General features: G+C 31.9%; 1 protein-coding gene across 7 annotated transcripts in view; it reads left to right on the top strand.

Moving 5' to 3' along the window:
* Window positions 1–26,045, top strand: part of CCDC91 (coiled-coil domain containing 91) — a 307,926-nt gene that overhangs the window by 71,260 nt on the left and 210,621 nt on the right. Inside the window, exon 1 of one of the 7 annotated variants that reach the window (XM_020283069.2) lies at window positions 25,350–25,504. The exons of 5 other annotated variants lie outside the window; for them this stretch is intronic. In XM_020283069.2, the coding sequence (XP_020138658.1) occupies window positions 25,498–25,504 (7 nt within the window). In that variant the 5' untranslated portion in view covers window positions 25,350–25,497. Of the gene's footprint in view, window positions 1–25,349; window positions 25,560–26,045 lie in introns of those variants that run through there. One more of the 7 variants, XM_020283072.2, reaches the window with a different exon arrangement.

Here is a 26,045-nt window from a genome sequence, read left to right as displayed (position 1 = left end):
AGAATGTATTGTTATGGAGTTACCAATAAAAGGAAGAAGTTGAAAAAAAAAAAGTGTTGTCATGTTGCCATTGTGTACAACGTGGGTGGTTCTGTGTTAGAGGCAAATGACTGTTCACTTTTTACTTTTAACTGTATCAGTATAAATTGTCTAGAAGGCAAGGTGGGAGGCAAAACCTTGAACACTGTCCTTTCTAATATGTTTCTAAGTTCTTTGTAGCACTACATAGACCATATTAGAATGCATTGACCATCAAAGGGAAAAACTAGAAATCCAGATAGATACTTTAATCCAAATTAGCTCCTTCAAAACAGCTTAGATAGAGGGCAAACTAAACTGTCACAAGCTGACCCTTTAGAAGGAATAATGGGACTTGGACCAGCAGATGTTGAACCAAATAACTTAGATGTGGTTCACTTTGCATCTGGAGCTATTTGCATATAAAGCCAACAGGAAAGTTCAAACATTTTTCTCAAGACATTGGCAGAGAACAACCTGGAAGACAGATGCCTTTTTGATTTCATGGTTCAGTTTTCCATTCTCCATTCTCCTGTCCAGGAAAACCTAGGACAACAAATCGGTCATTTTATTAATATCCCATTACTGTCCTTGCTAACCCTGTTTTTCCAGTAGAATCTGTGTTACACATCTATGAGAGCTCAGAACCTGAGTCCACAAATTTTTTGTTTGAGGAAAAATTGTTTCGATATTTTTCTTCAGATTAATGTGTGGTTTGTACATAGTAATAATAAACATCAATCAAATTCATTGGTCTCATCTATATTTGAGGTAAAATATGAAAGTGACTCATTACATAGTCACATATGTGCATTATAATAGGCAGTATGGATAATGTTTGAAAACTTTTCACCCTTTCTACTTTCTATCTACATTAGACATTTTTGTTAGGTTATAAGCCAGGTTTCTATTGTAGTGTATTAATTTCATAGTATCTTTACTCAGATTATTTGAATGCGAGTTTGCCACATATCTTCTTTTTGCTACTTCCTGTATTTTCTTTTTACGTCCCAGGTTATTAACTCACCTTCTTTTACTTTGGAGCCAGTTCTTTAAAATGATACTTAAGATGATAGTTTCTATAAGGCTGTACATTATTACTGTACATATAAGTATTAGTCCTGATGTGGGTTTTCAGTAATTGTGGAAGTTCATGCCTTCGTTAAAGCATACAATAGGGAATACACCAGTGATATTTCTTATGATTCTGAAGATTAGGTTTATAGTATGGTTCACAGTCAAATATCCCGGACTGTGGAGTGAAGAGTTCTGGCTTTGTCTTCAACTTCTCTGAAACTCAGTTTGCTAATCTATAAATTGAAGGATTCATGTAAATATTCTTCTAAATTTTGAGTTTTGAGTTTATTTTTAATTTTATTTTCTGGTTACAATATCTGTAATATGAGTAGCTTCCACCAGGTGAATCATGGTGCCTGGTTTTAACTGCACGGTACAACTGACACAGTACTGATCTAGTAAATTACACTTGTTCTAAAAACATAGCCATAAACATGGAACACACATATTAATATGAAGAACTATAATACTTAAGAGAAACTTTTTCATTTTATGTATATTTTAATTATCATTTACTGTTTACACTGATTTTTCTTACAGTGTGTGTGTGGTTTTTTTGGGGCTTATTTATATATTTACTTGAATTAATTAGTTATGTATTTATGGTCCTTGACAGAGTAACAAGCAAAGGAAAACAGTCACCTTGACTGCTTAAATTAAATTATGCAAGCTTTAAAACAAAAACCAAAGTGTCCATTAGCACTAGTAGACTCTGTTAGCCCTCTTTAACCTAGGCAGTTGTTTCTTACAGTATTTTATGGTGCCATCTTTATCTGTTCTGATTCTGAATTTGCTTTTTAAAGACTGCAATGTGCTTTTTAGGATATTTTAGAATATATTCAAAGAAAAATAGTTTAAAAGAGTGTTTTGGGGATTATCCCATAATATTAAAGCATGAATGTTTGGCAGCAAGTATTTTGTATATAATGATTAATATACTACTCTGACTCTTTATCATTATAACCTTAAAATAGCAAAAATAAAAGGCTATATTTGGCTCAATAAGAGTAGGAATCATTGACTAACATTCTTCTACCAATATAAACATTTCTGTTTAGGTATTGAATTTGAATTACATTTCTTTGTCTTCAGAAAATATAGTTTTTATAGTTTTGACTGACAGGCAATCACATACATATATGAAGTAAAAGGGCATGAATGTAAAGGGAAATAATACAAAGGATATACAGTGAAAAATTTTCTTTTATTACAGTTTTCTAGTCTCACTTCTGATACAACTAGTTTTACAGTTTCTTTTGTGACCATCCAGAGATCTTCTAGAAATGTAAAAATGTGTACTGTCCTTTTTATACAGATGATAATGTATTATATATACATACTAATACCCCTTGCCTTTTTTCCTACAATAACGTAAAGAATTTTCTACATAAGTACTTATAGATCTTCAAAATTTATTTTTGTGGTTGCATAGTGCTCTTTTTCATGAATGTACCATTATTCATCTAACCAGTTATTTTCCCTTCAATTTCTTGCTGAAACAAACAGCCCTATAATGAATATTCTTGAATGTATTTTCAGCAAAGCTATTTTAATTAGGGTGATAATTTATATTGTTTCTGTGACTTAAGATTATTTAAAATTAGTGAATAGTTTACTTATTAATTTTACTAACATAAGCATAGAGCAAAACATGCTCTTTAACTCTGAATAGTGTCAAATTTTATATTTAAGGTCACACATGAGAAAACACTGGCCATGTTGAAGGAGATAATAATTTTATGACTACATTGAAAATAAAGTCCTACTTTGACCATGGGCATGGTAGTTTCAAATGCTCTTTAGTTATGACATTGAATTTTTTTATGTGTAAAATAATGTTCATTGAAACATTGTTTATGATGGCCCCCATCTAGAACAACCAAGATATTCATCAGAAGTAGAAAGTTTAATATTTTGGGTTGTATTTATATAATAGAACACTGTACACCTGGAAAATTAACAAACTATAGCTACATATAATACCATGGAAGAATCTCATGAACATATATACTGTCCTCACAGTACCTTTAAGAGATCAGTAAGAGGTCTCAACTGACAGACTGTTCTATCATGTAATAGTAGATTCTGTGATATCAGATCCTTCACACAATATGTGAAGTGTAGAATGTCAGCCTCCCCTTGGGGTTTTGGGATTCTTGTTCTTCATTAGAATGAGGAATGCATTATTTTGGTTACAGAGTCAACCCAGGACTGGTTCAGAGCAAGTCCCCATCTTCCAAAGTGCAGAAGTCATCATCCTGCTCACTCAATTGGGATGGCATGGGGAGGGGAGGGGAGGGAGGGAGGGAGGTGGGAAGTAGATTTTAGATATAAGAACTATGGATGAATAGTACAATATGGGACTAAGAAAAATTTTAGGGCTTGACCTAAAGTCTCTGGTATGGTGGTCAGAGACCAAGGCTGAACCTAAAGCAGACAAAAAGCCTCCATCATTCAGCTCTTCACCCATTACCCCTGAGATTCTTGTCCTGGACTCTTAGGCCTGACTGTGGCTGGAAACAGTAAATTCTTCTGCTGTGGGAATTCTCAAGTGGCCAGATAGAGGGTTGAAAGACCCACCGAAACTAAGACTTACAGGATAACTAGAGGCTGTGACTGATGTGCTATACACACAGTTGGCTTAATGTCTCTGGACATGATGCCCTTAATGAATACTATTAATATTATTGCTAATGTGGATTAAAATCAGTTTGCACTTTGTGCTCACCTAGGATGAGTTTTCAGGCACTTCATCCAAGGTTAGGCCTTTCAACTTCTCATTATAGCATCTCCAACTCTTGGTATTATTCTTGCTATTACTCTTGGAAGTATTTCTGGTGCTTCCTCTTGTGGGGGAAGTTAATCATCATGATTTCTTGAGATTCTAGAATCTTGTAATACTTTTGTGTACCTGTTCCCTCCTTGTGATTATCTGTTCCACATCCCATCTATCAGAGAATTCCGTAGTTTCTAAGTTCATTTAAACATGGGAATCTTTTCACTTCTCTCCACTTCCCTGCTCTTTCCACTTCCCAAAAGCCATCATAGCTTTCCTAGGTGACTTCCTCAGCTGTTTCCCTGCATCCACTCTAACTGTCCTTCTTAGTTCTTTTAGTGGCACCTTTTAAGAGGGCTAGGACACAGTGAATGACCTCTAACTGTTGACTATTTGTGCCATTTGATTTTAAAGTTTAGATATGCTTAGGATTTTTTCATTTTTGTGGATTCCTGAATATCAAAGCCTGAAACATTATTTAGCTATAATTTTGGAGGTTGTAATTTGGAGCCTATTATGGTATTCTTATGAATCTCTTGTAATTTCTCCATGGAGTACTAAAGGTTTGTATCTTATTATTTATACAGTCTCCTGAATAAATCATATAAATTAATTGCATTTATCAAATCCTGCATGATTTGGCATTGCTTTTTTGCCTAATCAAAGTATTTTTTAATCTGATTTCTGCATTAATTTACATGATTCTTTTGGCTTACAGCTATTTATGTGTTAAATTTTTCTTCCTTATTAAAAAGCATTGCTGAAATAAAGCTGTAACAATTTTTAATATTTTCATTGTGGCTATTTCCTTCATTTACATTAGAATTGAAAATCTAGGTTTGTTTTTTTTTTGAAGTAAGTTTGTTAAAGGCTAGTTTTATTGTGGCCCTCCTCAGATAGATTGTTTTGGTTGATGGACTTTGCCAAGTAATTTTAGGATAAATAACACAGAGACTGCATAAAATAGTTAGAACAGAAAGATGTTTAGGTATATACTTTAGAACTGTGAATAAATAGTGAAATTTTTACCAAATCTTAATCCTGTAGAAAGTTTGCTTAAGCCATGAAAGTTTTGATCATTTTGAATATGTCAAGTCTGAGGTCATAGAAAAGTGAGTAAAAGGTGATTCAGCTGATTTGGAGGAAATTTTAATTCAATTTGGTTGACAACACAGAATTGACAAGACACTGTAATCAAATATTAGGTTATTAAGTATGGAATGTCTGATTTCCTAAGTACTAAATTTGACAGTTGATATCTCTGACATTTCATTTTGACACTTTTTTTTATTGTGAAGGTACCGCCTCATTCTTTCAGTGCACATTTTGGCTTGTGATCTTTCACATTTTTTTTAGAGCAATTTTTGTGAAACCATGGATAAATCAAAAATTCATGTAATTTTTTAATATGAATTCCATCCTGGAACCAATGCAGTGCAGACAGCTCGAAATATCAACAAAGTGTTAGGGAAAGATGTTGCTAATGAACACATAGTATATCGATGGTTTGAAAAGTTCCATTCTGGTGATTTTAATCCAAATGAGCTATGTGGGTGACCTGAGACCAACATGGATAATGATGAACTGAAAGTTGTAATGGAAACAAATCCATCTCAACCTATGTGTGAATTAGCAGCAAGGTTTGACATTACTATTCCACAATATTGGACCGTTTGAAACAAATGGGCAAAGAAGCTGGATAGATGGGTCCACATGAATTAAGCGAGCATTAGAAGAGAATTATCTTGAAGCTTGCCTTTCTTTGCTGTCACATGTAAAGGTGAACCATTTCTACACCTTATTGTTACATGTGATGAAAAATGGATTCTTTTTGACAGCTGCAAGGGTTTGGCACAATGATTGGATAAAGATGAAGTGCTGAAACACAGTCCAAAACCGAACACTCATCAAAAAAAGCTAATGGTACCTGTTTGGTGGTCCAGTGTGGATATTGTCCACTGTAGCTTCATGAAACCTGGTCAGTGGGTTACAGTGATGTCTACTGCAACCAATTGGACTAAATGATGAGCATGTTTGCAATTAAGCAACTGAGATTGGTCAACAGAGACCAATCTTCTTTCAAGACCACATGTCACAAAAAAACAATGCTGTTCAAACTACAGCAGCTGCACTTGGAAACTCTTCTGTCATCTACCATATTGACTAGACCTTGCACCAGCTGACTACCAGTTCTTCCAGGCTTTGGAGCACTTCTTGGAAAGAAAAATATTCAGTTCTCAATAAGCTGTGGAAAACGCTTTTCACAACTTCATTGCCACATGCTCCCCAGGCTTCTTCACTGCTGGCATAAGCAAGCTACATTTGTGTTGATAGTTTAGGGTTTACTTTGATTAATTGTACTGCTTCTTGTTTCAGATGTAATAAACTACACTTTTGACTTGAAATCGGACATTTCATATTTAATGACCTAATATTACATATAGTTTGGTTATTCCTAGCTATTGCATTGTAGCTAGGAAGGCTATCAGACACAGAGTTTAAGTCCAAGTAGGGATTAGCAAGACAAAGGCCTAAAATGTTTAAAGAGGCAGGGCTTACCTAAAAGCTTTGCCACAGAGACAGAGGGAGAAAGAGAACATCTTAAGATCTTCTCAAGTGTTAATCTTTAGCAATGTAGATACTCTCTCAATTTTACATTTGTTTTAGGATATATTAGTTTTTCTTTTATGGTTTTTTATCTTCTGTGCTTTATGTTTTGGCTTTATTTTACTTTTTTCTGAATTTTAAAATTTTGATGCCTATCTCGTTAATTTTAGATATAAACGTTTAAGGCTGTAATTTTTCTCTTCGATTACTGCTTTTTACCGTATCCTGTCAATTTTGATTTTTTAATTTCAATTTTCAGATGAATTGATCTTCATTTTAGAAGTATTTCTTAATTTCCAAGTGTCGGGATTTTCTAGTTATTTTTATTGTTATTGTTTCCTAATTTGATTGCTTTCTGGCCAGAGAAAGTAGTTTAATACAGAATCTTTGTAACTGATGAGACATGCTCTGTGGCAGAATGCTATTTGAGGATGAACAGCATTGACATCTCCTGGGAGCTTGTTAAAGGTGTGGATGTGTAGGTCCACTTTAGACCTCGCATATGAAGTATGACACTCAACTCCAGCATACATGTTAGTTTTTATTAATATTAAATTATTCAAATCTTATAAATACTTTCATGATGGTAGATTTATAAACTTCTTGTTGAAGTTCTGTAACTTTTCACTTTGTTTTGAGATTATATCATATTTAAAATATTTGTTTGGTGTATTGAACTTTTATTACATAGTGATCTTTTTGTCTATAGATATTTTTTGTCCTCAAACTCATTTTTTTCTGATAATAAGTATATCAGCCTTATTTTGGTTAGAATTCACCTATTAATAGTATTTCTTTTTTTCATTCTTATGCTTTTTAACCTCTTTGTATCCTTATGATTTGTAGATACACTATTCATAAAGAGCATAAAGCTAGATTTTGTTTATTTATCCAGTCTGACAGTCTTTGTCTTTGCATTGAAATATTTGGTTCATTTATATTTTAAAGTAATTACTGGTACACATATATGGTTCTGTCTTCTTATCATCTTAGTTTTGGCTATTTGTATTGCCATTTTGTTTTTCTTTTTTACCTTTTTTTCTGAATAAGCTTACTTAGATTTACCTTGTATTTTTATTTTTTAGGTTTTGTGTTTTATTAACATTTGGATCAATTTTTATGGATACATAATAGTGTCACATATTTATGTGGTACATGTGGTATTTTGATACAAGCATACAATGTGTAATGATCAAATCAGGGTAATTGGAATATCCATCACTTCAAGCATTTATCATTTTTTTGTTTTATGAATGTTCCAGTTTCACTCGTTTAGTTATTTTGAAATATACAATAAATTATTATTAACTATGGTTGTCCTATTGTGCTACCAAACACTAGGTCTTATTCCTTCTTACTAACTGTGGTTTTGTGCACATTAACTATTTCTTTTATTGCCTCAATTTTCTCATTCCTTTTGCTCCTGCTCTACTATTTTGGAAGTTATATATTCTGTTTCTCTTCTTTTGGTGGTTTCCCTAGAAATTTCAACAAAAATTCTTAACTTATTAAAAATATAAAGCCAATCCATATCTTTATCTTCCTCTTGAAAAATACAAGGACTGTGGAAATTTGAAATTTATTAATTTCTTCTGTTATTACACTGTTGTGTAGTATTTTATATGTGTATAATATATGGATATTATGTATGGCATAAATATATATTTAATATATTATATATAAATATATAGGCTTATATGTATAATATATATATATTAATGCCACAAGACATTGCTATTGGCATTATTATGTTTGTTTGAAAATACTTATTCTTGTCCTTATTAGTTTCACCTAATTTCTAGATTGATAGTATTATCTTTTCTCTATTATTTTTCACTGTCTTCTGATTTCCCTAATTGTTTTTGGGAAGCTAGTTGGTTCCATTAATTGTTGCTCCTTTGAAGGCAGTTGGTCTTGTCTTTCTAGCTCAGTAGGTGATTAACTCTGTGTAACTGGCGTTCTGCACTTTCACTGTGATATACTAAGTATAGGTATCTTATTTACCTTGATTAGAATTTTTTGGGCTTTTTGAATGTATAGGTTGAATCTGTAGAGTCAGGTGGCCCAACAACTAATAGATTCAAGAAGCTCAACAAACTAATTACAGAAAGTTCAATTACTTCTGAAAATTCTCAATTGTTGTCTCTACCAGTATTGGTTTTGTTCTATTCTCTTTCTCCTTCTGGAACACTGGTTAGATAGCAATTTTTTTCCTTCTTTCATTTTTTTACTCTACTATGTTAATCTTTTTCACATTCTGGCTGTGCTACAATCTGGTAATTTTAGGTATAGCTTTCATTTGACTAATTCTTCATCATTGTTTAGGCTGATGTCAAACTTGTCCATTGAGTTTATAATTTCAATTTTCTTTTTTCCTTTCCTTTCTCTCCCTTCTCTTCCCTTTCCTTCTTCCATCCCTATTTCTCTTCTGCTTTTCCTTTTTTCCTTTTTCTCTCTTCCTTTCCTGATTCAGTGCACTATTAAATGTAAGACATTTTCTTTCTGGCCTTTTAGGATGGGCACATAATTTTTAGGTCACTCTTATCTTGAGAGTTTAGTCCTTTGGGATCCCGGATTTATGAGGGAGGCTCTTGAGTAGATCCTGAAATGTTCTTTTGTCTTACGTTTCCTTGAGGTCGTGAAAATCAAAGCTGGAGTTTACAAAGTTTGGAAAATATATTTGAGGGTAAAATTTGCTTATCATTCCTTGTTAGTTTCCTTAGTTTTTGCCCAAGTATTTCTTATTCTTTTGACTGATCCTCAAGTTGATTTTTTAAAATATATATATTGATCTTTGTTGGTTTCTATGGGTGGTTTAGCCAGGTACCTACTCTCTTATACTTTCAGAAACAGAGATTTTAAGTTTTTTTTTTTTAAAAACTCTTTATCAATATAGTTTACTAATCTTATTTTAGTTATGGTCAAAACCGAAAAACTATTTATATAAAAAATGGAGCAAATGGGGCTCTTGCTTGCTAGATTAAGATATTAATGTATCTCTACTGTTAAGACATTTGTATTCTTTTGTACTTTGGAGTATTGTATCATCACTGTAATATGTGTTTATGGCCTAATTAAAAATGATGATGTCAAATGTAAAATAAAAATTTTTTTTCTTAGATCCATGACCTTTGTAAATAATTCATAAATTTATATTCTTTGATGATCTTTAAGAACATTTGGTATCTTTATATAATTGAATATTATATGTGTGTATATGTAAATATATATATATAATTCTTATAATTTTTGAGTGACATTTCTTTAGAAAGAAAGAGCATTGTTACTGGTTGTGATAGTACTGTTTAGAGTTTAAACTTGATGTCATTTTGAATTCATTGGGTGTAAACCAAAGAAGTATATTTATTTAGTTTCCTGCTTTTATCATACAAATTGTACAGTTCTCCATGTAACCTATGAGATGTAAAGAGCTTAGTGGAGAAATAGATTGTAATTTTTGCCTTATTCAGATTGCTGAGTATTGTTAAGTTCTTGACTCTGAATCAGTCTTTCAGAGTCTTGGGGTAAATTAATTTTAATAAAAGGAATTTTTTTAAAGATTGGAAGTGTAGAAGTTTAACTGGTTGAATTTATTACAGTTTAGAAAAACTTTTCATTGTTTTGCCTATTGCAAATATTAATTAAGACTTAGGGTAATAAAAACTCTGATGTAACAGAACCCATACTATAAACTTTTCTGTGTTTATCTGTTGAAAATTATATGTATATTTTTAAAGGTTTACATATAGTTATTGTATGTAATTTAGAGAAATTTTAGCTATTTGTTTTAGATTTTTAATTTTATAATTATGTTTTACTTACCTGCTAAGATTTATGGTAAATTAAATTTCAGAGATAAACTATCAGCTTTCCTAAAGGCTAACTGAAGCCATATTTCATAAGCCCATAACGCATAGTGATGTAGTTACAAGTTTGTTAAGTAATATAAACATTTCTGTGTAAGACCAAGTAAAGTACACATTAAAATTAATAAATACTTTAGAACTGAAAAAGCCTTATTTTCAAATGTATTTTTGTAGGAATAAGCTACACACTCACCTTCTTCATAGTAACTGAACATTTTAGAGATTTATGGATGACATTGTTATAAAGGGAATTTCTACTTATCATGGGTTTTCAGGGTACTACCTCATTTAAATTAAAGTTTTGTTTTTTTTTTCTATTGGAATAATTAGTTTTTGGTAATATCAGATGCTCTTTATTTTAGCTTTGTCTTGAACTGACATTGCCTTTTAGTCAATTCAGTTATTTATCTTTTTGAAAAAGCTGAATGCAACTGCAGTGGTTAGTAGTGTTATAGGATGAGCATCCAAAATCTGAAACTTTTTGAGCACTGACATGATGCTTAAAGGAGATGCTCATTGGAACATTTTCGATTTTGCATTTTCAGATCTGGGATGCTCAACTGGTAAATATATAGTACAAATATTCCAAAAGCTGAAAAAAACCTGTGATCTGAAATACTTTTGATCTGAAGCATTTTGGTAAGGGATACTCAACCTGTATGTAGTCAGTTTTTTCTGTTTCTTGCTTCAACACCTTCCTTGTTTTCACTTCCCTCAAACTAGTTCAGATTTATATAAAATCTCATCTGGGCTATTACAGTATTAAATTAACTGGCTTCTTTGCTTTCTGATTCATTCTATACATAGTTTCCAGAATAATCTTTATGTAGTAATCTTGTCATTATAGAACTACTCTGAATTCTTTTGTCTGACTTTAAGGGCCTGTATGATCTGGTAATAGCCTAACCATGTAGACTTTTCAGTTACTGTCACCCTTGACATACTAGCGGCCCAGTAAAACTGAAATGACTTACTCTTCTCGGCACATTTTCCCAATGTATTCTTACCTCTGGTTCTTTGTTCTAGTTGTGCTCTCCAGCTAAAATATTCCTCTCCATTCTGCATCTTTGCATGTCTAAATCCCACCCTTTCTTCAAGGCCTAGTTTAAATGTCTCTTTCTCCACTTGAGCTTTCCTCAGTCATTTCTCCAACCTCCCCATTCCCAGACAAATCTGGAAGTGACCTTTCTTTTTTATTAGTTACTGGTTTTTTTTTTTTTGAGACAGGGTCTCACTGTGTCTCCTTGGCTAGAGTGCAGTGGCATCATCATAGCTCACAGCAACCTCAAACTCCTGGGCTCAACCTCATCCTCCTGCCTCAGTCTGTCCAGTAGCTGAGACTACAGGCACGCACCACCATGCTGGGTGTGGTGTGGTTTTGTTTTATCTGTAGCAGAGCATTTACACTATTACCGGTAGTTATTCTTTTTGGGGTTGTCAATTATGACACTACATACCTCTGGTTCTTTCCTACTTACCTAATCTTTCATTTTGATTTTTTTACTTGATTGTCTTCTTTCTCCCTTCCTCTTAAAAACTGTTTTTCTAGTGTTCTCTTCTGGACCCCTTTATATTTTCGCTCTGATGAAATCTTCTAATTGGAGATATCCAAATTCGTGCCTTCATTCTTGGCCCGTCTTTGGAGCCTTCCTGGCTTGTTCCATATGTACCTTAAAGTCAACATCTCTAAAACATAACCTATCTTCCCTTTTACTGCTCCAAACCTACACTATTATTTCTTTTCTCACTTAATAAAATCCTTGCTCACTCAGGAGCACAAGCCAGATAACTATGTGTATAAGTCACTCAGAAATCTTTTTCTTTATTTGGTACAGCTAGTCGACTGGGACTTCTGTAATCACCATATTCCTTTTGAGCTCTTTACAGTTATACTGAAGTGCTTGCTGTTCCTTAAATACATCCTGTGATTTCATGACTCTGTAGCTTTTTATATGCTGTTCTCTTTGCCTGGAAAGTCCTAGTAAGAATTATAGAGACTTGGGTATGAATTCTGGCTTCACCGTTAATAGCTATGTGACCTTGGTCACATTAATTAGCCTTTCAACTACCTGTTTCCTTATCTGTAAAATGGTAACAGTATCTGCTTAGAAGAGATAATTGTGAAGATCAAGTGTGCATACACACATATACATACATACATATTGCATAATCTATATCATGTAGATATATTCATATGTATGTTAATATATTTAATAACATGTACATGTACATAATTAACCCTTTGCACTCGGATGTCGAGTGTGACTCGACACAGTTAGCAAAAATTATAGAGATTAAAATTACTCTTTGAATATATCAATAATTTGAAATATAAAAAAATCCAAATAAATAAGTTTGTATGAAAAGAAACTCTAGTTTTTTATTCTACTGCTGTGCTTTGTGAAATCTGGGGTATTTAAAAAATTAAATCCCGAGTAGAATAAAGGAATCAAGAAAAAAGCAAGCGAGTGCACAGGGTTAAAGCTGATAATTATAAATTAAATATGTATATATGCCTGAGATGGTGGTAGTTAAATGTTAAGTTTCCTCTTTTTATTATCTTTCCTCTAGCTGACAAGCTATTTGTCATATTTTAAGCCTACTTTAGGGTCACTTCTGTTGTGAAGTCTTTTTTTATAAAGGTGGTGCAGTCCTTTTTTTCCTCTGTATTTACACTTAATATACCATATTTTCTATTATGTGTTATAAAATTTTGCTTATGTGTCCCTTTACTAGAATGTGATCTTTAGGGTAGGGAAACTGTCTTGTTTATCTTTTAATCCCCTTTAATAAAACTTTAAAATATATTATCTATGAGACCTCTCAAGTTAGGTACAGATGTTTGTGCACATAAAAGTATATGGACTTTCCTGAGTGAGAAATTCATAATTTCTTTGAGACCTTCAGAGAATCTCTTACTTAAAGAAAGTGAAGACTCATTGGCCCAGCACTTGATGCACACTAAGTAGATATTCCACTGAATTAGTCCATGGATTTCCTAACACCTGGGTGACACCAGCAATTTTATGGTTCTGGATCACAGCTGTGGAAAAGTAAACTGAAAGCTATTAATCCCACCCCTCACTTTCTTGCCTCAACCTTTGATCCTCCAACTCTTTCAATGATGAGTTTGTAATCAAGTGCTTCCCTGTATTAAATCCATTTCTGCCTGAAATTTCTAGAATGGTTTCTCTATTGCACTAAACCTTTCCTACTAGAAGTACATTTTAAATTTGGGCTGAATTAATAGAATATTACATGCAGAAGTGCTACAAATTTTATTTTTCTTTCTATAAAGCTTATTCTCATAGTGCTGGACAGATTAGAAAAGAATACATTTTCATTCTTTGCAATCTCTCTCTCCATCTCCTTTTCTGTATGCGTATATATAATGCAATATTCAATCATATACATTAATTTATGCAGCTAGGCTTGGCCTAAATTATGATAACATCATCTTTCCCTTTTTAATGCTTATTTTTATCTGCCTCCTTTATTTGGGTCATTGGGGATATAAACAGAGGGAATGCAAATAACTGCTTTGAAAACAGTCTCTAAACATATTTAATTTCTTTTAAAAATTTTGTTTTAAAAAGCACTCTGATGTATGAGCAGGTTGTTACCTTTTAAAAAATTAGTGTGTGGACCAGAACAGAAAGTCTACAGCTCTTTTCCTAGGTTTGACTTATATAAGCTAAAAATGCTCTTCCTTTGATAATACTAGAAGAGTTCAGTAGAATTTTTGATAATTTTATAAAATTGAATGAAATATGAGAAAATTTTAGGATGGTACTCTTTTTATAATTTTAAACATTCATGATGTAGGCTTGCTTCTTCTTTTTTTGTTGTTATTGAGTAGGTCTTTTCCATTGCACTATTGAAATGGAGGAGTTTGTTAGGCATGTACTTGTTGTCATATGTGGAATATCAATAAACTTTGTTCTCTTGATAAAATTTTAGTACACACCAGTAGCTTTTGAAGATGCCTAATGCAAATTAGGCTTTCTGGACTTTCTAGCACTCCTTGGTTTCATCATTTGTGATTATACTTTTTTGTATTTAATGTTTATGTCTTGCAATAGTTATTGTCAGCTGGTCTTAAATTTGACCAGGCCTTACTTAGTTTTAATGAATTGTGTATGTTGGGATGAAAGTAGCACATTTGTATTCATGGCCAACAATGGGAATTACAGTAGGCTATTTACTCTGAGATGATGTGTTCTTTTTTGCCTAGTCTTTGGACTATGCCTTGTGAAATAACATATATTAACTCTATCCTCCTATAAATAGCCTCTAGTGAAACAGAGTTTTTATTATCCTGAATCATAACTCTATTTTTATGAACTTGAAAAGTTTCATGGAATATTCCTGATACAACATTGTAGTATGGCGGATTAGTGGAAAGCACAGAGCTATTAGGAATTAGGAAATAATTGCCCATTGTAGTCTTAATCTGTTAATGCTTGGTAGGGTAATTTAGATAATACTTGATTTTTTTAGACCTCTTTAATTGTAAAATGTAAAATGGAGATGGTTGAGGTTGTTATCTAAGGTTTCTTTTATGTGCTGTCTTGTTTATAGACACTGGGATGTTGTAACCAAGTGAGAAGTTTGGCAGACTTTCTCCAAAGAGGCCTTAGAGATGGGCAGTTATTTTCTTGTTAAATTTGCTTCTGTTCAAGGTTGGAAACTGTCCCTTGCTTATTCAGCAATCTCATTATATTGAGAGTAGAGTCATCACTCAGAGACAAACTAAGCTTATGAAACTTACATATAAAAGCTGAATGTCAAGTTATTAATTTACAATGAGAAGTTTCTGTGCCAGAGACTGGACTACTCAGAGTCTATTCTCTCCCTATATGCAGAACAAATGGTGAACCACCTTATGATCAAAAGGTGTATAATGAACATGGAACTAGAATAAAGAGAATTAAAGAAATTGAGTTTAATGACTTTGCAATGATTTTCTAATAGGACTAGAATAATTTAAAATGTTAGCTTAAGTATCCTTTTCTCTGAATAACACTTAGGTGAACTCTTCCAATCTTTATATTATTTTTCCTTTTGTTTAAGTTTCTGGGGCTGATCAATCAATCTTTCTGATTAATCGTATTATTTCTTTATATTAACTGGATAAATCAATATTTTGTATTTTAGTATTTTACATATCTGTGTTTTGACTACCTATTTGATGATTTTTCTAATACTTTTAGTTTGTAAAGCAATTTCCCAGTTATATTTATCATAAGACTTGTTTAGGAAAGATAGTATTGTTTTGTTCATTTTCTAAATGAGGAAACCCAGGCTCAGGGTCTACCTTGAGGTACTGAGCTCTAAGTTTAGAATTGGGATGTGAATCTAGTTCTCAGAGTTCTATTCTCCTTGCTATTCTATGCTTTCTCTTTCTATGTGGTTTGAGTTCTCTTAAAAGGATCACAGAGAACTAAATATATATTTGAAATATTGGTACATTTGTGATCTAAAAGTTTTTTTTTATCTGAATTATACATTGAGACATTAAAATAATCTTTTGTCAAGATAATAGGAGCCGTGTATTATTTTTTTGTTAATTATATGTGTAGGATCATATTTCAGTTAAATCATCACTTTTTTCATGAGTTTAATACCAAATCTAAACCTCAGATTAATATTTACCTTGAATGATTAGCTTATAAAGCTGGTTACCCATTCTATATATATTTTTTTAAAATATAGGGGTTCTCAGTATTGATATTTCTTGTTAACTTTGGCATTTTGCCAGACTCTTGTGACAAAACATTTCTTAAATGAAGGTATTTTCTACTTTTTGTTTTTACTTTGAGAAATAGAAAGTATATACCATTTTCAATTTATTTTACCCACATGACTTATTAATTTTAATGAATATAATGATAATAAAACTTAAATGGTATAGTTCTTCTGGATTTGGGCATATAAAATTGTTTTCAAGGTATTTTAAGAGTTTAGGTGTCTAATAATTGCTATTACTTCTAGCCTGCTAGAAAAGAGGAGATAATCACACCTAGCAGAGTTAAGAGCTTTATGGTCTGTAGTTGGTTTGCATTTTGCTTTTGAGTCTCCTATTTTGGGGTTGACAGCACATAACTTTAGATATTTAGCTCTACGTATATGTTGGTGTGATGACTAAGTTCTTTTAAGAATAGTATTTTCATCATATCAATAAAAAATAGGCTTTTCTGGCCGGGCGCTGTGGCTCACGCCTGTAATCCTAGCTCTTGGGAGGCCGAGGCGGGCGGATTGCTCAAGGTCAGGAGTTCAAAACCAGCCTGAGCAAGAGCGAGACCCCGTCTCTACTATAAATAGAAAGAAATTAATTGGCCAACTGATATATATATAAAAAAAAAAAATTAGCCGGGCATGGTGGCGCATGCCTGTAGTCCCAGCTACCCGGGAGGCTGAGGCAGAAGGATCACTCGAGCCCAGGAGTTTGAGGTTGCTGTGAGCTAGGCTGACGCCACGGCACTCACTCTAGCCTGGGCAACAAAGTGAGACTCTGTCTCAAAAAAAAAAAAAAAAAAAATAGGCTTTTCTGCTGCTGTTGAAACCCTTATGATTACCAAGTTTATAAAAGCTACATTACATGTAGTCTATACATGGTCATGTAGATACAGTTTAGTTTTAGGAGTATCTAAATATAGCACTCTTTGGGCAGTATTGATCCTTCTCAAATGTTAGACTTAAACTTGGGCAAAATACCCCCCAAACTCTAAAGTGAACAATTCTGTTTGTATATAATATTCATTTTGTGTATACTCTTAAAATGATTATCGGGCGGTTAATTTTATTTTAGAATCTTGAGTCAGCTTTTCACAAATGGTAGTTATGTTTGTAATCTGCTACCTATTAGTATGTTAGTGAAAAGCTTTTTTTGATATTTCTATTTTATGACTTAGATAATAGGAAAAGAGAAGAAAAAAATTTTTAACTTCAAAACACAGTGATTAAGTAAAAAAATATACATATACATTATAAAAAGATTAATAGCAAGAGTGGGTTGGGCATGTAGAAAGTAGTAAGAATAGAATAAGCTCATTCAGAGAGTTAGAGAAGAAATCTGCAGTTGAAGAAAAATAGCACACACAGAAGAAATAGAGAATTGAAAAGAATCTCCATAGCCTAAATATAATGGAAATTGTGGCAAGCTTTATATTGAAGGTTCAAAGAAATAGAAGAAAGAAAAAAATAATCGTGTTATGGTTTGCTAATATTCACATATTATAACTAGATTTCCCATCTGATTAACTCAAGAGCAGAAGAGAACTTTAAAGTAGTTTTGTTTTACTTCATTAAGTTTTGTTTTCCACTGGCAGTAGGATGTAGTTAGGAGCTTATTTGAAGACTGAGGCTTTTATTTTTTTAATTGACATTATTAAAATCACTGTGTATGCTAGGTAGTCATGTTTTTCTTTCTCTTTAGGCTTTTAATAACAGAACAGTAACTTCTGTTGTTGGTATTAATTTAAATATATACTTTGAGAATGTTAGTTTATTTAAATTCTTAAGTTTTCATCTCTTTTTTTAACTTTAAGGTTTTACTGTTAGGTTCTCTATATTCTATTTCCTTGTTTGTTTACCTACTGGAAAACACATATTCCCCTGCCCCCACACCCACCATAGAACCTTACATAATTTTAACTTGTATTTTTAGTCATTGTGGGGTGGAGAATATGAGTTATAGAGTCAAACAGGTGAGAATTCTGATGCTGACTCAATAGTCTTCTAGCCTGTAAAATCTTGAACTTTAGATTCTTAAACCCAGAAACTTAGATTCATCATTTATGAAATGGTTGTTATTGTGTGGATTAAATAAGTTGACACATGAAGGTATTTTGTACAGTGCCTGGACCGTAATATATTATCGGTCAATGACAATTCTCCCCTCTTTCTTTATTTCACTTGGCTTAATAGAAATTTTAGTTATTCTTTTTGGTCATGTAGAAAAAAATGTTTTTAAAGGAAAACTATTCACTGTCTACATTCAGCACAAATTTCAGGGTTATATTTTACAGCTCTTCATATGTTGTATGTAACTGATAGACATGAAATTATGTTATGTCTAGTAGAAATTTGATTGACCTTCCCCTTTAGAAAAAAGAAATTTCACTTCCATTTGCAATTCATTTCAACTTTCTTTTACTCCCTGTAAATTTGTGCTATTTGTGCTTTGCATTTAAACTGGTTATCACATTGGCCTGGTGTCCTTATTTTATGAGTAGAATAAAGTCTTTTACATTATTCACTTTATCTCTGTGAGAATTAAGATTTTACCCCTCTTTTGAAAATCATGTTTTTATATTTAAAATATTTAATACTTAAAATATTTCCAAGAAATGTCTAAATAAAATTTCAAGAATAGATTGATTTATTGAACACCTGTTATTGCAGCACACTGATGTTTTAATCATTTGATATTTGGGGTGTTCCAACAGTGATATCAACTCTACAAACATGGCACGTCTTTCCATAATATCTAACAACTAGGTACTTTAGATAAGATTTATTTATTTTTCATTATTTCAATGCCAATGGGATAAAGTTTATCACTTTATCTCAGGGTAAAGTTTTCTAATTTACAGGATTGCTATGTATCTTCCATTACATAGTGTCTTGAACATAGTGCTACCCTACAATTGTTTTTTGAACGAGTGAGTAGATAAATAAATGAGTTCAAAAAAGAACACAAGCAGTTTTTTTCTTAAGTGCCTCATCATGGTGTAATGAGTTTCAAGGAAATTCTTAAGGATCTGGTTTCCATAAACTGAGGAGCCAAGAACTACCTCAGCAGTAACTTAACATTTTGAAACGATGTGTTCAAAATATATCACTTTAACTTAAGTTGTGATAACCCTTTTTTTCCCTCCACTTGGGAAATTGCTTAGAATTTTGGTTGCTCCACACGAGCAAGAGTTAAAAGAAAAAAATCTTAGATTTTAGATAGTAATTTTAGCTAAAAGATTTTGAAATATTTCTTCCAACTCTTTAAACTTATTATATTCACATTATTTATTAATTTATTTCTGCTTTTATTTTTTAGATACTGTGGGATTTTCTTTCTGCTCTGATAATAATGAAGAAGCAGTGGGAATTGAAATAGCTTACTTTTTTTCCCCTGTTTAAAAAGTTTTATTTATGTTTATATTATATGATTTTGTTTTGACCATTCTAGTAAAGGATTGTGAGAACTCCTCCTCTGCATGTCTCTTTTAGAAATGAAAACATAGTTTCTTTTTTCATTTGCATAATTCTGAAAATTGCTTGTTACAATTTGTGGTATATACTGTTGCCCAAACAGCCTTCAGGGACATACTATATTCCTTAAAGAAGCAAGTAGGGGTGGATTTACAGACTGTTTATAATTCTTGGGAATAATTAAAAATAACTACAATGGTAGAAATTTTATCAGTTGTATATCCTCTTTTTATTAAGAAAGTGACCATTTCTATTTTCTGTGTTCCTGTACCTTACCCTTTTTAAAGGTATTATATATTTCTCTTTTACTCTCCAACTTTAATATCCTAGATATGTACCTAAATTCATTAAATTATATATATCCATTAATTTACAAATCAAGGGTCATTTCCTGAAGGCAGCCTTCAGAGCATCAGAGGATTTGCATGAGGTGACAGTTTGTGAAGGGGGTAGTCACCATCCTCTCATGTACCGGACAGATAAAAGATAGGGAAAAAAAGCAGCAGAGGGGATGCTGGATTATGTAATAGGATGTTTGAATGAAAAATTAAGGCCAAGAATATTTTCTAAGTTAAAATTTATAAAAACCATTATTATTTTATTGGCATTTTCCTCTTTATTTTAACCATTAACACAGATAAACAGATTTTCTTGGATATAGGTAAAAGTGCATGGGTATTTATACCTGTTTCTTGTTTAGACTTTACAAAAGTTATTATGTTTATATACAACAAAACAGAGTTGACCACAAACAGAATTACCAGAAAAAAATTGCATACTGTTTGGAAACTTGGTGCTCCTTTGCTTGTGTGATGTTTTGATGTAGTTGGCTTTTTTTGTGACTTAGAAGAGGTCTGTCAATGAAAAATGATATGTCCAAGTGACTTTGCTAATTACCCTTACAAAGTTAAGGATGAAGAACTGCCATTCATTGCACATTTGATTGGCTTTGTAACTGTAAGGAATATTATGCTGACTTTGTATTTTCTCTGTCTTAGAAAACTAAGGATTTCATATTTAAAATGAAGCAAATTGTGTCTATACCCTGATGAAGACTTAAAAGTAAGCAAGCAAACATATAACCCACAAAACTAAATATTATAGATTTCTAACTCTTAAAAATTTTTGGCTGTTTTTTTCATGGAAATTGGTGCTGTCAGGTATACTTGATCTTCTGACTTTAAAAGATTTTGGGCATGAGGACTGATGCTAGTCAATTTTTCATAGACCAAAGAATATTGTAGCAGTTGGAAACTTTAGAAATTGTATCTTCTCACTACTAGAGAAAATAATTAATTATAGAATTTTAGATTTATAGAATTTAGAATTATAGAATTATAGAATATTAGAATTTTAGATTTTTTATTATATCTAAAAATTCCAATTTGTTAAGCATACATATATAAAACATGTATATCACCATTACTATTTTGTGTACAGATATGTAGGCAGTATTTACCAGTGTGGATTTTTTTCAGGGTGGATGAATTATTTGTTACAGGACACTTACCTAAAATTTAATGAAGCTATGTGAATTCAAGCATAACAAAAATTAGAGGTTTAACTGAAAAAAATCTACCTTTTTTTTTTGGAGGGAAATATATTTGTATGTTCTCTTTTCTTTCACAGATAATATTTTTCTCATTTTATTTTAAAAATTTGGTGTGGATTGTGATATACTTAGTAGACATATTTATATTATCAAGTTCAACAAATTTCTGAAAATCCCATTGATGTCTCTTAAATTGAAAGCACATATAAATTGTAGGCACTCTAGGGTCAACTTTCCATATGTCTGGAATGCGTACTGGTGTGATTAACAGGCTGCTTAGAAAGGCTCATACCTCCAAATCTTGTGTTTATTGGTCTGTTGCTGATTGTTGACATTTCTTCACAAAAGCTAATTTGCTCCTATTACTCGTTAGTTTGAAGTAGGGTCTTTTGCATCTTACTAACTGAGAACATGTTTTGATTGGTGGGACAAGGTAGATCATGGGGGTTGGCCAATAAAATTAGGAAGGGTATTGAAACAAAAAGGCTTCAGAATGATATTTTAAGCACATGTACTTATTTTTTCCTTTTTATATTTAAAATCAACACTCATGAATCTGCCATTTAAGAACTAAGAGCGTTACCAATTCTGGTTGTTCTCTTCTATCTTATCCTTGTGCCTTTGCCCCAGAAAGGATCACTGTCCTCAATTTTGTATTACCATTTCTTTGCTTTGGTAAAGAATAATTTTATTATATATGTATATATCATCTCTAAAGAATTTTGCTTGTTCATGTGCTTCATAAAAATGGGTTCATATTGCTCTGAGTCTTCTGGGATTTACTTTTTTTTTTTACCCAAATTTGCATCTCTAAGATTCATTCATGTTGTTTTACATACCTGTTGTTCCTTTATTTTCACTGCTAAAATATATTCCAATGTATGATTATGCCACAGCTGTTGTCACTTACTTGCTATTATAAATAGTACTGCTAGAAGAATTCTGATGAGCATTTTAAGGGGTAAAAAGTCTTTATTTAGCCCTTTTGCGTAGGGAAGATTTTGTTGAGAACAGTTATTTTTCCATTTAGTAGTAATTCTTTAGATCTTTTGTTCCTTTTCCATTATATAATTTGCTCTTTGCTGTTTCCTCTTTAAGTTTTTATTTTGATTTACAGAAAAGCTGCATGAAGCGGACAAATATTTCCTATGTACCTTTTATCCATTTTCTTCAAAAGTTAACATTTTACCACATTATCATTATTTTTTCTCCTCATTTTTTGTTTTTCTTTTTCTTATTATTCTCTTCAATATTTATTTAGTGCTCTTTTTGTTCTTACTCTGAGGGCATATAGTCAAAATACTATGTTCCAAAGTAACTTGGGTTAGTTTTTAACTTATCCCTCCACCACACAGTTTAGGGTGGTTGAGGTTATTCATTTGCCGTATGGTTTAGTTCATTTGTTGCTCTTTGTATTCTATTTTAGGATTCAATCCTCCACTCCCTTGCTTGTTGATTTTATATTTCTTTTGTTGAATATGTGAAGCATTAGTAGTTCTAAAAGTCCAGAACTATATTAAAGCCTATATTCAGGGAAGAGAGATTTCCTGCCATTCATATCTTCTGTCTTTTCTCCTCATCCCCCCCCCATCTCCTATTATTGGTCCCATTGGTTTTTGGCTTTATCATTCCTGTGTTTCTTTTACAACAAATGAGTAGATTTACATATCTTCATCTTTTCATATACTTAAGGACCATTTATTTATTTTCATTTTGGTAAATTGTCTGTTTACATCTTTTGCCTATTCTATGCATTTTTTAACATTTCTCCAATCTCTTTTGCACAGGTTTTAAATATTAGGTATATTAGGCCTTACCTGTGATACATGTTACATGTATCTTTTTTCTAGTTTGTCAGTTGGTTTTTGTATTTCTTTAAGGTAATTTTTGACAGCAACAGTTTTGTATATTCTATTGTCAAACTAGTCAGTCTTTTCTTTTATTATATCTGGAATGCAGCCACAGTTGGAAAACCCTTACTTACACTCCAGGTAAAGAGGAAGAATTCACCCAGGTTTTCTTCTGGTACTTATATGGTCTCATTTCTTAAATATTTAGATTGCCGATGTTATCTGGAGTTAATTTTTGTTATGGTATGAGATATGAATCTAGTTTTATCTTTCCGAAAGAACTAATCAATTCTCTTAGCACTATTTATTTACAGGCTCATCTTTGCCCCTGAAATTTGAAATGCCACTTTTATCATATACTTGTTTCACACATACTAGGATCTGTTTCTTGACTTTCTGCTATGTTCTTCTGCTCTATTAACTGCTGTACCAAATAATACACTGCTTTATTTATAGAGCTTTTATAGTATGTTTTAATTCAATTTAATATAGTGTATTTTAATAAAATAGTAGTTAATATAGTTTAGTGTATTTTAATAAGAGGGGCTGATATTTCCCTTAGAGCTTTTCTTTTTTAGTGTTGTCCTAGTTTTGGTAGTTAACTTTTTCTACGTAATATTTAATGTCCATTTATCTAGCTTCATTATAACAAACCTTATTGGGATTTTATTAAGCTTATAAACAAGGGAAAACTGGAATTTTATGATGTCTAGGTATCCTGTCCAATTACAAGGGATATCTTTACCTTTATTTAGTTCTACCTTTGTAATTTTCAGGAATGTTGTAAAATTTTACCCACATTTCTTGCTAAATTTATTCTTAAGTACTATATTTTATCTTCTTTGTTGAAGTGAAAAATAATATTTTCTCTACCATTATATCTTCTAAGTAGTTATTGTTTTACATATGACTGATACTGGTTTCTGTGTGTTACATTTATATCCTGTTACTTTACTGAATGCTTTTGCTGTTTGAGTTAATTTTATCATGGTTTCCCATGATAGAAGCATGAGGTAGTTTTCACATTTTTCCTATTTTTATGCTGTTATTTGATTTCTCTTGTTTAATTGCATTGACTTGTGCCTTTAGGACAATGTTAAATGCTACAGAGATAGTAGGCATCCTTGTCTTATTTCTTATCTTTGAGGAAATGCATTTAATTTTTCCCCATTAATTAAGGTGCTGACTTTAAGACTGAGGTTGATATTTCTTATAAGGTTAAGAAAGTGTCCATCAATTCCTGTTTTCTTCAGTGTTTTTAGCCAGAATGGGTATCCAATTTTATCAAAAGCATTTCAGAGTCTTAGGGATAATTGTATTATTTTTTTCCTTAAGTCTATTAATGGGGAGTATTATGTTAATGAATTCTGTAATAGTGAACCAGCCTTGTACTCCTCGAATAAATTTCCTTCATTTTCCATTTTAGAGTATTTGGATTATTAAATTTTTGGTAGAAGTCATCTTGAGATAATCTGAGCCTAATGCTTTATTTATAGAGTAGTTGCTTGATAACTTAAATTTTTTTCTCAAGGAAATAGATCTATTTTCAAAAGTTTTTTTAAAAAAACTCTAATCAGATCAACTTTTTAAAACTATTTCTGTAGAGAATCACCCATTTTTCTAAAATTTTAATTTTATTTACTAAGAAGTCTATAGAGGAGTCTTATGATTTTCTTTTTAATTTCTTTTGTTTTAATAGCTATAGAATCCTTGTTATTTAATCTTCTATATTTGTATTATTTCCCTTTTATTGTCAACTACTATTTTAATTTTTCTTCAAAATCCAGAATTTTGATTAATTAGATTTACTTTTTTTCCTTGTTAATATACTTCAGTGTCTGCATTATCTTTATTATTTTTCTCATTCTACTTTTAAAATTTTCTTTGTTGTTTCCTTTTTAGTTTGGGCTGGGATTTAATTCATTGATTTTTTTTAATTGATTGATGTGGCTATAGATTTCTTTTCTAATTACTGCTTTAAATGTATCCCATAGATTTGTTTAGTATCTTAACAGATGGTAGAAAATTAGAATTATATTATATTGTGGTTGAGTGGGTATTGGTGAGAAGATTTCTGGAAAAGCTTTTCTTGAATGTTGCCAAATGATAAATTCAGTGTCAGCTGCCGTTTCCTGGATATTTACCAGGGACCTGTCACTGGGCTAAGTTGTTTGTATATATTATCTCTTTTAAGCTGTATAACAGCATTTTGTGGTATATATATTATTTCCCCATTTTCAGAAAGGGAAACTGTAGCTTAGAGGAATTTATGTAATTTTTTTAAGGCTGTATAACATGTAAGTTGTTATTGTTGACATTTGAATCCATTTCTGATTCCAAAGCCTATGGCTTTTCCTTAAGCAATAATATTGTGAGGTCACAGAGGTGTTGAACAATATGGCATAATAACGGAATGTTAGTAGCACAGTGTGACTGGAGTGAAGTTAGCACTTAGTGATATCATTTCTGGCTTGGGCAAATAGCTCATTGAGGTACTCATAACAAATACGGAAAACATGAAGCAAATGAAGTTTCTATAAGATGATGGGTAAGATTGATGTACTTGTTGGACAGCTAAATAGAACTAACTGTCTGGTAGTAAGGTGAGTATATGGATCTGGAGGTCTGCAGAGTGATTTGTGCCAGAGATGTGAATTTGGGTCTCATTAGCTTATAGGAGGTAATTTGAATAACGGCTTTTGAAAGTGATAACCCAGAATATTATATACAGTGAGAAGATAAGAAGGTTTAGGAAGCAATGAATCTTATGATTTAGTGGAAGGAGAGCCTGAAAAGGAATCAAGGAAAAAAAATAGTCAAAATATTAGGAGGAAATCTAGGAGACCATGGTGTCACAGGCACCAAAGAAGTTTCAAGAAAACTGGAGAGTCATTAGCATCATGTGCTCTGAAGAACTAAAGGAATATAAAATTAGAAGCGTTCACCTGATTTAATAGTAACTGAAAGGACAAGTATCTTAACAGGTCCAGTGAAATGGTGAGGATTGGGTTGAGGAAGAAGAAAATGGAGATGGGATTATAAATTGTTCAAGAAATTTGGTTACAAAGAGTAAAGGCGTTAGGGTGTTG

The sequence above is a fragment of the Microcebus murinus genome, chromosome 10 (assembly GCF_040939455.1).
Source record: "Microcebus murinus isolate Inina chromosome 10, M.murinus_Inina_mat1.0, whole genome shotgun sequence".
Lineage (NCBI taxonomy): Eukaryota > Metazoa > Chordata > Mammalia > Primates > Cheirogaleidae > Microcebus > Microcebus murinus.
The sequence above is the reverse complement of the archived record's forward strand: the minus strand, read 5'-3'. Positions and strand labels throughout refer to the sequence as shown.